The 13887-nt window shown below is 46.1% G+C and overlaps 1 protein-coding gene across 2 annotated transcripts in view; it reads left to right on the top strand.

Moving 5' to 3' along the window:
- Creb3l2 (cAMP responsive element binding protein 3 like 2) overlaps window positions 1-13887 on the top strand; it is a 111491-nt gene that overhangs the window by 77656 nt on the left and 19948 nt on the right. For both annotated transcript variants that reach the window (XM_042677247.1, XM_042677248.1), the window contains exons 4-8: window positions 769-856; window positions 3857-4041; window positions 6807-6953; window positions 8885-8943; window positions 10064-10132. In XM_042677247.1, coding sequence (XP_042533181.1) covers window positions 769-856; window positions 3857-4041; window positions 6807-6953; window positions 8885-8943; window positions 10064-10132 — 548 coding nt within the window. The remainder of the gene's footprint in view (window positions 1-768; window positions 857-3856; window positions 4042-6806; window positions 6954-8884; window positions 8944-10063; window positions 10133-13887) is intronic.

Below are 13887 nucleotides of genomic sequence, written 5' to 3'. Positions count from 1 at the left end.
TTCCCTGTGGGATATCTCATGGTTGGATGTCATTGGTTGCTAGGAGAAAAGGGTGTGGCTTAATCAGAACACAGTACTGTAGTGCAAGACAGACTGGAGGTCTGTGACCCTTTAACATTGTGCCAGAGTATTTTTGTCATTGGACTCCCACAAAACCAGTAGAGGAAAGCAGTGATAAGTGAGCTTGAGCTTTTAATTAACTCATTAGTTTAGTGTTGTACTGCAACTTGAACTCAGGGCCTCACATCTTGCTCCACTCTTTCCACTCACTTGAGCCATACTTTCACTTCTACCTTTCTGCTGATTCATCAGAGATAAGAGTTGGATTTGTCTGCCCTGACTGGCTTTGAACATCCATCCTCAGATTTCAGCCTCCTGAGTAGCTAGGATTACAGGCGTGACTCAATGGAACTTGGCAGCCTTGAGCTTTCTTATGATGATATCTTGAGGGCTCCATCAGCTGAAATGTCAGGCTTGGAAGATAGAAGAAAAATAAGAACTAGAATAACCCCAGTCAAAAAAGCAGTGCTTGGGGCTGGGATGTAGCTCAGTGGCAAAGCGCTTGCCTAGCAAGTGCAACGTCCTGGGTTCGATCCCCAGTACCAAAAAAGAAAAGACAAAAAAATACAGTTAAAAAAAAAAAACCAAAAAAGCAGTGCTTGCAGAGTCAAGTCTGGTCTGAGAGGAAGCAAATAGTAAAGAGCTTGCCTCTGTTTCTTTAAGGTTGGTGTTTGTTTTTAAGAATGATGTTTGAAATTCTTCCTGCAGGTTGATTCCTCATGCCAGACAATCATCCCTAAGATTAAGCTGGAGCCTCACGAAGTGGATCAGTTCCTTAACTTCTCTCCTAAAGAAGGTATGGCCTTTCTTTTTCTATCCCACGTGGTCTGTCTGAAGAGAAGCAGAACTTAGGTAAGAATGCTGGGCTCCTTGGCACTGTGGGTGTCAGTGTCCAGAGCTGCTCAGCTCTTTAAAACTTTCATCCCAAGAAAATATTTTGAAAGTGAAATATTAGTCCCCGTCTAGCTTAATTTCCAGTTAAGTGTTACTGTGCTTTGAATCATAGCTAGAAGGAGAATCTGCAATAGCTTCTGGTCCCTAGCAGCACTGGCTTCATCAAAATAACTCAAGTTTCCATCCTTTGTAAATTGGATGTATAATCTGTTTGCTAAGCTTTTTGTTTTTTTGTTTTTTGGTTTTGGTTTTGTTGTTTTTTTTTGTACTGATACTGGAGCTTAAACTCGGGGCCTGGGTCCTCTGTCCTTTAGAATTTTTACTCAGAGTTGATGCTCTACCATGTAAACCACACCTCCACTTCTCCCTTTGTGCTGGTTTCTTGGAAATAAGAATCTCTTGTACTTTCCTGCCCAGACTGGCATTGAACTGCAATCCTCAGATCTCAGCCCCCTGAGTAATTAGGATTACAGGCATGAGCCACTGGTACCCAGCTTCTATGTGAGGTTTTAAATGTTGACTTTGGATGACAGCACACAGATCCCCTTCCTACATAGCGATGCTTCTGGCCTCAGATTATGTGTATCTTTAAGCTTTTTCCTGACATCCATTATTCTACCCATCAGTAGAGACCATCTCCCTCTTTCCTCTCCTGTGAATCCTGTTGTTGGGATTCTGGATGCAGACCCCTGGGTCTCAGAGGGTCTGGGGATGCTTTCTGTGTCTCGATTATCCACATGCTTCTGCTGGGATACCAAATGCCCCACCTCTGTGCCCGAGTTCATCACATGACCTCCCTCTCCCTTGATATCTTCAATACAGGTTCATCGTGTGGTCAACAAAGTAGAAATTACTAGAAAGGTGTATTAATGTGCACCCATTGTTTATAAGCAGGGCTCATGGAACTATAATCTTATCTCTGTTCCCTCAGAAATAACTCCAGATTTGATTGGTGGGGATTTAATCAGTGTTGGCCCTTTATTTACCTCCACTGATCTGAATAGGAAGGGTAGACATTTTAAAATTCACAATATCGACGAATATCAACATTGAGGCATTATTCCTTGGTGTTGAACAATAAACATGAATGCCTTCTAACTTTAGATTCTGCTTAAAAGTAATTCCCTTTTTCTATGGCATCGGTTATCACTATCAACTGCATCTTGTTCTTTTTAAGTTCATGTTGTGTTATGATTCAGACAGTAGGATAACCCGATGATGGGTTTAGAATCTAGAGTCAATGGAGGAGGGCTGTTTCAAGAATCAAGAAGAGAGCAGTCTTTCCTCATTACCCTGGACAAAGAGAGATAAGGACATTCAATATCCTTGAATGCAGGAGAGTTTGTAGACCATCCTCAGTACTTCAAGTAACCCAAGAGTGTCATTTCACACGATGTTTAGAAATCAGATCCTGAAGCACTAGTTTCTGGATGGGCTGCTCTCCATGCATGGAGAAGGTTCAAGTTTGTGTCTCTGGCTTTTCCTGTCATTTTCATTTCTTTCTTTTGTGGAGTTCCCCCTGCTTGGGAAAGAGCAAAGTATCCGAATAACTTGGGCTTTGGCCAAGTGAGCTCTTGGTAGTCTTGAAATTCTTACTAGTTATTAGGAAAGTACGTGTACTGTATGGTATGAAGCTCCTGATTGGCTAGGCTACTTTCTGTATTTTTGTTCTTCCTGATCATCAATTACTATGCATTCATGGCTATGAGGAAAACTCATAGAATACCTGCTTTCTAGCAAACCACATGTATAGTTAAAGCACAGCTGCTAGTTCAAATGTTAGGAATTGAGAAAATGGGTTTACTTTAGAATATTCTTTGGCTTGAAGAATTCCTATAGATACTAAGATGCGCAGGGAACTCTTCTGAGGAAAAGGAAAAGAAAAAGCAGCTGGAGTGGGGGTGGGGGAGGAAGGTATTAAAAAAAGAGAAGGGTGTAAGGCAGAGGCCTGCTGAGGACCTGGGAAGGGGGTGGCTAAGAGAGACACCCCCTCTTGTGACCGCTGATAGGTCTTTCTGTCAGACCCTTGGCTGCCTGCCTGTTTGTCATCAACATGGGCAGTGGTGGGTGTGGTCATTTTTCTTAGGTCAGTCGTTGGATTAGAAATGTTTCTTCCCATCAGTAGAGCCCTGAGAAGCCTCCACTTGGAGAAAGGCAGGGCGTGGGGTGAGACACCTCCCACTGAGCTAGCCCAGCTGTCTGTAAGGCCAGCAGGCACCCGGCCTGCCAGAGCGCTCCTCTCCCAGAGCTCTATCTCCCTTGGTTCAGTAATGAGGCCTGGGCACAATGGACCTCTTCAGCCACTGTTCAGAAAAAGAGAGAGGGGGCCCTGAGAGTGCCTTTGTCCAGGTAGGAGCCACACGGGGTTCTTCCATCAAAGCCTAGCCCTTCTGCCTTGCAGGTGTCTCCCTGACACCCACAAGGTGTCATCCGTCCTGGCAGAGTATAGCAGTGCCCCTCCCCCCCAGGAAAGGCTTTGGGGGTGAGCAGGCTCCAGGCCAGGCCTGCTCCCCTCAACGAAGGAGCTTTTCTCCAAGGACTCCACAGGGGCTCCAAGGTTTGCTGTTTTTCCTCAAAGATTTTCTTTTAAATGCATACTCCATTAGCATGAGTTACAAGTCAGACTATCAAAAAAAATCCACAGTGAATAAATCTTGCCAACCGTGGTCACATCACCCCCAAATTTCTCCCTGTCAGCTGGGTATCATCCCCTTCCTAGCGCCTTGGGTTTGTTCCCCGTGTCTCTTTCTGCAGAACGGGAATGCAGTTCTCATCCCGTGCATAGTGGCTTCACCCCGTCCCCGACTAGGTCAGCTCGGGGAGCCAACACAGGTGTTTAACCAGCGCCCCAAGTCCTGCCACGCCACGCTACAGGGGGGTGAAATGACGCTCTTTTCCTCAGCCTCCGTGGACCAGCTGCACCTGCCACCAACTCCTCCCAGCAGTCACAGCAGCGACTCCGAGGGCAGCCTGAGCCCCAACCCACGCCTGCACCCCTTTGGCCTGCCTCAGACCCACAGTCCTGCCAGAGCCGTGCCCCGCGCCCCATCCGCCCTGTCCACCTCTCCCCTCCTCACAGCGCCCCACGTGAGTATCCGCTGAGCCTTTGCAAAGAGACTGGAACCCTCTCAGTGTGGCATCTACCCTTCTAGGAAGTTTCTGGTAAACGTTTCGCTTATATGGAAGTGTTTTCTGTTTTGTAGGGCTGTCATAAAATAACCAAGATGGGATCAGTTATTTAAAAACAAGAAAAGAGGTTTATTTGGGCTTGGAGGTTTGTGCATGAGAAAGTGTGAGAGCATCTTCTCGGCCTTGTGGCGAGGGTCACCTACTGCTCCGTGCTTGGTGGAGAAGCAGAAGGATGCGGGCAGAGGCACAGGAAGATATAAGCAGGAGAGATGAGGGGTCGGTGACTCCCCCTCTGTAACGGTCCACTCCAGCCCTGCGAGACCTACCTTCCTCCCATGAGAAAGGCACCCATCCCCCTCCTCTCCATCTCCCCTCTCAGCACAGCCCCATTGAGCCTCAACAGGAGCTGTGTTCAAACCATCGAGCGCCAACAACCCTCAACGTTATTAAACTGCTGCCCACAAATCTCAACCTGGCCCCCAAATTCTCTTCCTTTTCTTCCGCTCACTTCCAGTCTTGACTTGTAGTTCCATGTTCCAAAGCTACAAGCATGAGGGATCAAATTGTGTTCTTTTCTCTGCAGAATTATACCATACATATTGAGTTCTTAAGATATGTCATAGGAAATGTCTTTCATATTTCAGATAAACAACCTTGAAGAATGTACACATCTCTCTGGGATTAAGTTCTTTGGTGCCTAAAGCTCAAACACATAATTTAAATACATAACTTAAATTTGGGTTTTGTGGGGTTTTTTTTTTTTGGTCATTCATGGAGCTTGATCTTGGGCCTGGGCGCTGTCCCTGAGCTCTTGGGCTCAAAGTGAGCACTCTACCACTTAAGCCACAGCACCACTTCTGGTTTTCTGGTAGTTAATTGGAGGTAAGAGTCCCATGGACTTTCCTGTTGGGGGGGGGCTTTGAACCAAGGCCCTCAGATCTCAGCCTCCTGAGTAGCTAGGATTAAGGTGTAAGCCACTGGCACCTGGCAACTTAATTTTTTTAAGTGTGGGGTGACTATTTCTAGTGCTGGTACTGGGACTTGAACTCAAGGCCTCACGCTGTCGCTTGGGTTCTTCAATCAAAGCGAGCATTCTACCACTTGAGCCATATTTCCACCTCCAGTGTTACATGGAGATGAGTCTCACAGATTTGTCTGCCCTCACATCTCAGCCTCCTGAGTAGCTAGGATTCGAGGAGTGGATTACCAGCACCTGACATGAACCTAGCCAATTTTTTTTTTGTGTGTGGGGGGAGGTGGAGTGAATAAAATAGTATTTTATTTTTAATTTTTTTATCATTAAGTAGTTGTACAAAGGAGTTGGCCACTTAACAAAGCAGTTTATGAAGACAATATGTCTTGATCAATGTCAACCCTTTCAACATTCTCACCTAACCTTTTGCTCCCTAAACTGCCCAAATAGCTTATATCATATACATCTGTATGCCTTCATGGACCATTCCATACTATGTATTTATGGAGGAAATCTGTCTCATGTCATACCCATGTATGTTTTCCTATGTCTACCTACCTGTGTAGGCTTTCAGCCCTAACATCTCCACTCAATATCAACACCCACACTGTGTCAAGAGCTTCTTTATGACTGTTGGAAGAGGCATCTATTACTTCTCAGAATGCAGTGGTGCTGTTTTCTTGGAAGCAAACCATTGCCTTTTCTGTCAGAATGCCTGAATCTAAGTCTTATCACCTACTCTAAGCCTTCCCACAGCCCACAAATGCATACCTCCTGTTTTAAAGCACGTTTAGGATAGTATAGTTTACCATCTCTCATCCTTTCTTGGGTATCAGTTCAGCTCAGGGTCTGGATCAGACGCCACTTGAGAGGCGGAGTTCGTTTGCAGTCTTCCTTCTTGTTTGCAGCCTTCACTGAGTCTGGTAGAGGATGCAGTTGTGTGGATATACGTGGGTCATTCCATCCTGGGCTAAATGAGATGAGTTCCAATTCTCACCCTCATTGCTGATGGTCAGCCCAGGACTGCCGTGGAAGTGGTCTGCAGGTGTTTCTCTGGGCCATCGAGCCTTTTAGCTAGAAGAGGGGGTGTGGAGCAATCCTGGTATGGATAGAAGTAGAACATCAAAGCTTTTGTACAATACAAAGCTCCAGCTGGATCTTCCATTGCTCCTAGGCTACGAAGTCTCCAGGGATGGGGATATGGAGTCTGTATTTTTACTTTTGTTTTTTCTTTTTTACGGTGTGGGTACTGGGACTTGAAGTCAGGGCCTGGGCGCTGTCCCTGGTCTTTTTCACTCAAGGCTAGCACTCTGCCACTTGAGCTATTGCTCCACTTCTGGCTTTTTTTTTCTTGGTTAATTGGAGATAAAAGTCCTGTCGATATGTCTGCTCAGGCTGGGTTTGAAGCGAGATCCTTAGATTCTAGCCTCCTGACTAGCTAGAATGACAGGCATGCAGAACCAGTGCTGGCTCATGGTTTTACTTTAGAAATGAGAGAGATAGCAGAATGGGGGCCTCTTCACCCTTCCTGCTGCACTAGCATTCTTGGATTAAGAAGCCCAAGGTAAGAAGTGAGGCTTCTCTGAATCCCTGCATTTCACAGGCCCCATGTCTCACCTGGAGAGCAGGGAATGCCCATCCCTGCGTTGTTAGCCGGCCGCTGGGACAGGTTCTTGCCACTCTCCTATGGAAGTTCTTGAGCGCACCGGGTTCATCCCTGTGACCTTGCTCTGCCCTGTGGTCTACCCAGAAACTGCAGGGATCTGGCCCACTGGTCCTGACCGAGGAGGAGAAGAGGACCCTGATTGCGGAGGGCTATCCCATCCCCACCAAACTGCCCCTCACCAAGTCCGAGGAGAAGGCCCTGAAGAAGATCCGGAGGAAAATCAAGAACAAGGTAAGCCGTTCACAGCGAGGCACTTCTGTGAGACAGTGGGAAGGAGCCAGTCCTCCCGCTCTTCCTCCCACCCAAGAGCCAGCGCTGGCGGACACAGCTCTGTCCACCACGAAGACCTAGACCAGCTCACCCACCTTGTCTTCCTCCAGCTCCTTCCATCCCTTGGAGTCTTGGACTCCCAAAGTAGCGTACATACCCCTAGCTACCCAAGGACCCACTCCACGGTAGGCCTTCCATTTATACTCATTTTTCAAAGTCTCAGCCCTCTAAGTTTCACATTTATGATGGATATAACATATATATAATTTATGAATGTATATATGTATTAGTGGTGCTTATTTGCCTTTTTTTGGTGGTAATAGTGCTGGGGTTTTGAACTCATGCTAGCTAGGCAGCCAAGGCTCATTCCAAGCCAAATTTTTTTTTAAATAATTTTTTTTATTGTCAAGGTGATGTACAGAGGGGTTACAGTTACATAAGAAAGGTAATAAGTACATTTCTTACCAAACTTGTTACCCTTTCCTTCGTTTTTCTCCTACTGCCCCTCCCCCTCCCCTCAAGTTGTACAGATCATTTGCAACATAGTGTCTTGTGAGTATCGCTGTTGCAGTGGTTTCCTCCTCGTCCTTTGTCTCACCATTTTGTTGTTCCCCTTCCCTTTCCTAATTCAAATAAACGTATATACAATACCAGGGCACCAACATCAAATACAGTGACAACAGGGGATACACCCTAGGGGGAAGAACATACGAAAGAAACAAATCACATAGTACATTAACAACAACAACAACGAGAAACCCCTTGTGTCCATGTCTTGGAGTTCATTTTGCTTAGCATCATCTTATATGGTCATATGTACCTAGCTGTTGTGCTCTTCTGCTTATCTTCCTAGCTGGATTTTTTTTTTTTTTTTGTGAGGAAGTGGCACTGAGGTTTAGAACTCAGGGCCTCATGCATGCTTGTGTATCTTGCTTGTTTAGCTAGTGCTCTACCACTTGAGCCACACCTTAAACCCTGCCTTTTGTTGATTATTTTGGAACTAGAGTTTCATGGACTTTTCTGCCAGGGCTAGCTTTGAACTGTAATCGCCTGGGAGCTACCAGCTCCTAGCCAGATTCTTTTCTTTTCCTTCCTGCCTTCCTGCCTTCCTTCCTTCCTTCCTTTTTTTCTTTTCTTCCTTGTTTCCTTCCTTTCTCTTTTCTCTTATTCTTTCTCTCTTTCTTCTTTCTTTCTTCCCTCCCTCCCTCCCTCTCTCCCTCCCTCCCTCCCTCCCTCCCTTTCTTCCTTCCTCCCTTCCTTCCTTCCTTCCTTCCTTCTTTCTCTCTCTTTCTCTGTCTGTCTGTCTCTTTCTCTCTCTCTCTCTCTCCCCCTCTCTCTGTCTCTCCCTTTCCCTTCCCCCCCCCCTCTGTTTCATAATGGAAAAAAATCTCTTGTCATCTGATCTCTTCTCCGGGCTCAGCCATTGCTTAGTCCTCAGCCTTGCAGGATTGAGCAGGACTGACTGACGGGACCAATGCACAAGAAAGCAGGAAGGAAGAGGCAAAGGCAGCAAAAGGCAAGAGTAAAGGGAATACTACTCTTCATCCATGTGCAGAACTAGCACATGTGCCTGTCTGTGCCCAGTTGGCTTTATTTGATCTAGATGGAGCGCTCTTCCACCTAGAAAGCCCTCACCTTTCAGAGGTCATCTATCTGGTTTGGGACCTACAAGTTTGTTTGAGCTTCTGGACAGTGCCTTTTTCCAAGGCCAGAGCTGATGGAGCCTGATAGTGATTCCTGATTGAGCTGACAAGTTAAACAAGCCAGAAGTGGGCACAGAATTGAGCAGGCCTTGCTGATTTCTATGTTAACTGCCTCCTGTCTTCCATCCACACAAAACTGGTTTGCGTACTGCGTTGGCAATTCATCCAGTTCTCTTCCTTGTTTCTCAGATTTCTGCGCAGGAGAGTCGAAGAAAGAAGAAAGAATACATGGACAGCTTAGAGAAAAAGTAAGCCTTCTAACCCCGGGCTGGGCTGATTGGGATGTAGGTACTGGGTCTGTGGGAGGAAAAGAGTTCCCCCTGCTTCTTGAGTCCCTTGAAAGCCTGCATTGGATCCACTGTGCTTTGCCTGCCACCTAGTGGTCATTTGGGGTGGTTAGAATACTAGAAAGAAGGAAAACTGATGTCTTAGACATTAGAACCACAGGATCAGCCCAGGACCACCCCTTGCAGTCCTTGGAGGCTTTCTTTCAAGCAAGTACAAATATTGACATTCCCGAAACGTCGCAGAGGAGGCATGCTGCTTCTGCTGAGTCCAAGAGAGCCGTGCTGTGTAGCCGGGTCAGGAGCCTGGCGTCAGTGCTTCATGCTTGATCATTTCTGACCACTGTAATTCATGCTGCAGGACAGTGACTTTCTGCAAAAAGAACACTTGAAGGCACGCTTTGATTTTCTGAAAAGCCCGGACCACCAGGAGGCTTGTTTGAAAAAAGATGAATTCAATACAATTTTTATTAGCCTGAGAAGAAAAAAAAATTTCTCTAGCAGACGAGTTTATACAATTTCAAATGAGAAAGAAGCCTCAGACCCAGAAATGAGTCATTCTGTGTACCCATGGAAAGGAGCAGTTGGTGGATTCCAATTGATTCTAGAAGTATTGACTATTTGGCATGAACATAGCCCCATTCTGTCCCGTCACTTATAAAGGCAATCAGGGCCCAGTATTTCTCTGAGAAACTTTCTGCCTCTGTTGGGTACGTGAGCTGCAGATCCCCCTTCTTTGTTCTGGTTCCCTGTTGTCCCCAACCTACACTTGTGGCTTTGTAAGCCATGGCTGGCCTGGGAGCACAGCCCATAGCTCCAGATGCCCGTAAAGCAGAGGAGGAGAATGAGGACAATGGGGAAAAACTGAGAAGCAACAGGCGATGACACCCTGAAAGAGTTCCACGTGTCTGATCACCCCCAGTTACCTCCCCTTACTGAGGTCTGGCTACCTCCCCATTGTCTTCTTTAGTCTTTTCACCCCTTTCCAATTCCGTTGGACGGGCCTGTCTCTGTCCTCTCCCTTCCTTTCCGATCCTCCCTGCTGGCTGTATGGTAGATCATTGATCTCCTTGCTCCTTTATAGGGTGGAGTCCTGTTCCACTGAGAACCTGGAGCTTCGGAAGAAGGTGGAGGTTCTGGAGAACACCAACCGGTGAGTGGCCCTGTGCTGACAGCCAAGGAGCCTGCTGGGGGGGCGGGGGTGAGGGTGGGGAAGGGAAGAGGGAAGGAAAATGGGAGGGGCCGCACTAAAGGTGTGACTGTGTCTCTCGGCTCAGGATGGCTGTGCGGCTCAGGATGGCTGTGCTGCACCTACCCGTTCCTGCTCCTTGGGCCACCCCATGCACACGCGTGCACACATGTATGTGTGCATACACACACAGTAAACCTACTCTCACGTGAACACACTGGGTAAAACACACATGCTATTTACTTTTATCCTAAAAAATAATACAGAATTGATGGGGAAGCATGACAATAATTCTTATAAGGAGCTTAATAAAAGGTAGAGGAGGCTCCCTGCCATATAAGCAGGGAGGGAGGGGGAGAAGGGAGGGCTCCCAAAGAGTGAGCAATGAGAGAGTTCAGGAGAGTCTGGGAACAGAGTAAGGTCTGTGAGTCAGACTCTTCTGAAAATGGCACTCAACTCAGGGCTGAGCAAGGGGGCATCGCCCACTTCAGTGTCACTTAATTTTAGCCACAGACCCTTTGTTAGTTGAAAAGAGAGCAGCAAATCAGGTTTCAGAACTTGTGTGTGTGTGTGTGTGTGTGTGTGTGTGTGTGTGAGTGTGTGTGTGTGTGTGTGTTTACTGAATTAAGGAATTGCATTTCAAACCAATCTGGAGAAACTGCTGGACTGAGTTCAGGGTTCTTTGAGCACTTGTGCCAGGCTCTGTGGCAGCCGCTGAGCAGACATCATGAACTCACTTAGCCCTGTGAGATGGGGCTGTTATTTTATTCCCATGATGAAAGAGACAGCAGAGACTCTGAGCCTGGCCATGACTCACCCAGGGTCACCGGACAGGAGCTAGAGCTCTTTACTCTCAGACATCCCCACACAGGAGAAGCATATGCAGGTGTAACTCAGAGCCATAGAATGTGTCATTATGCACGTAGAGCACTCCAAAAAATGGAACTATTTGTTAATCCAAGAATCCTGTCACCCTTATTGTTACAGGTCTGACAAATCAAGTAGCAAAAAACAGATTTGGGTGGAGGTAGGAAAATACTGATTAATAATTTTAGGGCCGGGCACAGGTGGCTCACCCCTGTAATCCTAGCTACTCAGGAGGCTGAGATCTGAGGATGGTGGTTCAAAGCCAGCCTGAGCAAGGAAAGTGTGTGAGACTCTTAATCTCCAATTAACCACCAGAAAACCAGAAGTAGCGCTGTGGTTCCAAGTGGTAGAGCGCTCGCCTTGAGCCAAATTGCTCAAGTCCCAGGCCCCAAGTTCAAGCCCCACAATGGACAAAATAATATTTATTATGATTATTATATCATTTTATTATGTTTATGTTTATTATTATTTAAATCTCAGCATTATTGGCTGATAACAGTTTTGAAGAGGTTAGGGTGGGGATCTAGCTAAATCCCTTTGCATGTTGTGAGAGGTGACCGTGCAGTTGGCATCCACTTCCTGAATCTCTACGGTTTACTGCTCAAACAGCAGGCTAAGGTACAATGAAGTTGAGCTCCCATGGATGGGAATATTGGATCCCCTGGTGGTTTCCGAGGCCAGTGTGGGTTCTGGTTTCACTGCTCACCTTTGGACATCAGTCTCCAGAGATGCCATCTCTGCTCTGTCTCTCTTGACTGCATTGTGGACAGGTTTCCTGAGGCTTTTCTTATTCTCTGGACCCTGCTCCAGAGAACCTGTGGAATCCTGTGCAGATAGGAGTCCCTAAAAGCTACCCTGACCCTTACAGCTGTGGAAGCCCTATGTTTATAAGTAGGAAAAGTCTTGGCCATGAGTTGGGATAAAGGAGCAGAGGAATCATTAAAAATAATCTAGTTTGGGTCCAGGCTTGATTTTTGACTAGAAGCTCTGCTGCTAAGACTTGCCATGGCCACACGGGGGCAGCAGAGTCACAGCAGGGTGGTAGTAGAGCCTAGAGGGTACCTGTGAGGAAGGAGGGCCCACAGGGCCATATGGCCTGGGAAAAGCACCTCCCTTTCCCTTTCTAGCTAACTGTGCGGTGTCTTGTCTGTTTATTCTTGGACTATCTTGAAAATCTTTATTTTCAATTGTTGGCTTAAATTATATGTGTGTGTGTATCTATCTACCTATCTATCTTCAAACTGGTTGATAACACTCATTACTTAAACCTTTATCCTAGAGAATCTCTTCTGTATCTTTGCTTATGTTCCAGCAAAGAACTCAGTCTGTCACCCTGTACTTTCTACAGTCCCAGAACCCTGCCCTGCCATTTAGCACCGCAATCCCAATGTATTCACCATAGACTATATTGTCTTTGCTTTAGCTTTCTGGTATAAATTCTTCACAGGCTCCTTTTCTACCAAGCGCTACAGGAAAACTGGCTTTCTGACTACCAGCACTTCTTCAGTAATTGCAGGCAGATCAGTCTTGAAGGGTTTTAGAACTATAAGATTGAGTCATATCTTCAATTATTAGCAGAATATTTTCCCAAATTAAACTTTTGTTAGCGAATTTGAGAGTAAGATATCTCTACAAGATGTAGATTTCATTTCTGTTGGGTATATCTACTCCCTAGTGGTAGTTCTGAGGGACAGTGCCCAGTTCTGAGGTGGTAGTTCTGGTTTTGATTTTTTTTTGGTGGGGGGGGTCCGGTTGTGGGGCCTGAACTCAGCCTGGGCGCTGTCCCTCAGCTCTTCAGCTCAAGGCTAGCACTCTACCACTTGAGCCACAGTGCCACTTCCGACTTTTTTTTTTCCGCTTATGTGGTGCTGAGGAATCGAACCCAGGGCCTCATGCATGCAAGGCAAGCGCTCTACCACTGAGCCACCTTCCCAGCCCCATGGTTTTGATTTTCTGAGGAGCCTTCATGTTGGTTTCTTTGTTTGCATATTGGTTGTACTAGTTTATATATCAACAGTCCACAAAGTGTCTCTTTTCTCCACATCTTTGAGAACACCTTGTAATTCAGTCTCTGATAAAATCTCTCCTAACAGGTGTGAGAGGATGGTTTGTTACAATTTGACTTGTATTTCTCTGATGATTAGTGATGGTGGGTGCCTTGTCATGTTCTTTATTTTATTTCTTTCTTTATTTTTTTTTTGTCAGTTGTGGGGCCTGAACTCTGGGCCTGGGCGCTGTCCCTCAGCTCTTCAGCTCAAGGCTAGCACTTGAGCCACAGTGCCACTTCTGGCTTTTTCTGCTTATGTGGTGCTGAGGAATCGAACTCAGGGCCTCATGCAAGTGAGGCAAGCATCTACCACTGAGCCACCTTCCCAGCCTCGTTGTCATGTTCTTAATCACGGTTTTTATATCTTGTCTCTTCAGGTCCTTTGCCCACATTTTAATTTTAATTTTTTGCTGTTGAATTGTATGAGTTTCTTCTATATTTTGGTTGTCAATTGTTTATGGTTATATGGTTTATAAATATTTTCTATAATACCTAGGCTACTACTTGATTTTATTGTCTCTTTAGCTGTGTAGACACTTTTGAGTTTGATTCAGTCCCCGTTGTTTTCTTTTATATTTTCCTTAATTTAAGATGCACGTATAATATATGCCCATTTACAAATTTTAAAACCAGGCTGTTAAAGCAGGGAAAGGCTCTGGGCAGTCAGTGGTGTCAGCCTAGCTACTCCAGAGACTGAGATCTGAGGATCAACGTTTGAAGCTAACCAGGGCAGGAAGTCTGTGATGCTCTTTTCTCCAATTAATTGCCAGAAAACTGGAAGTGGCGCTATGGCTCAAAGTGGTAG

Source organism: Dipodomys spectabilis, unplaced genomic scaffold (assembly GCF_019054845.1).
Source record: "Dipodomys spectabilis isolate Male_0828 unplaced genomic scaffold, ASM1905484v1 ptg000034l, whole genome shotgun sequence".
Taxonomy (NCBI): domain Eukaryota; kingdom Metazoa; phylum Chordata; class Mammalia; order Rodentia; family Heteromyidae; genus Dipodomys; species Dipodomys spectabilis.
Note: the sequence above shows the minus strand (reverse complement) of the source record. Positions and strands in the feature narration are given on the sequence as shown.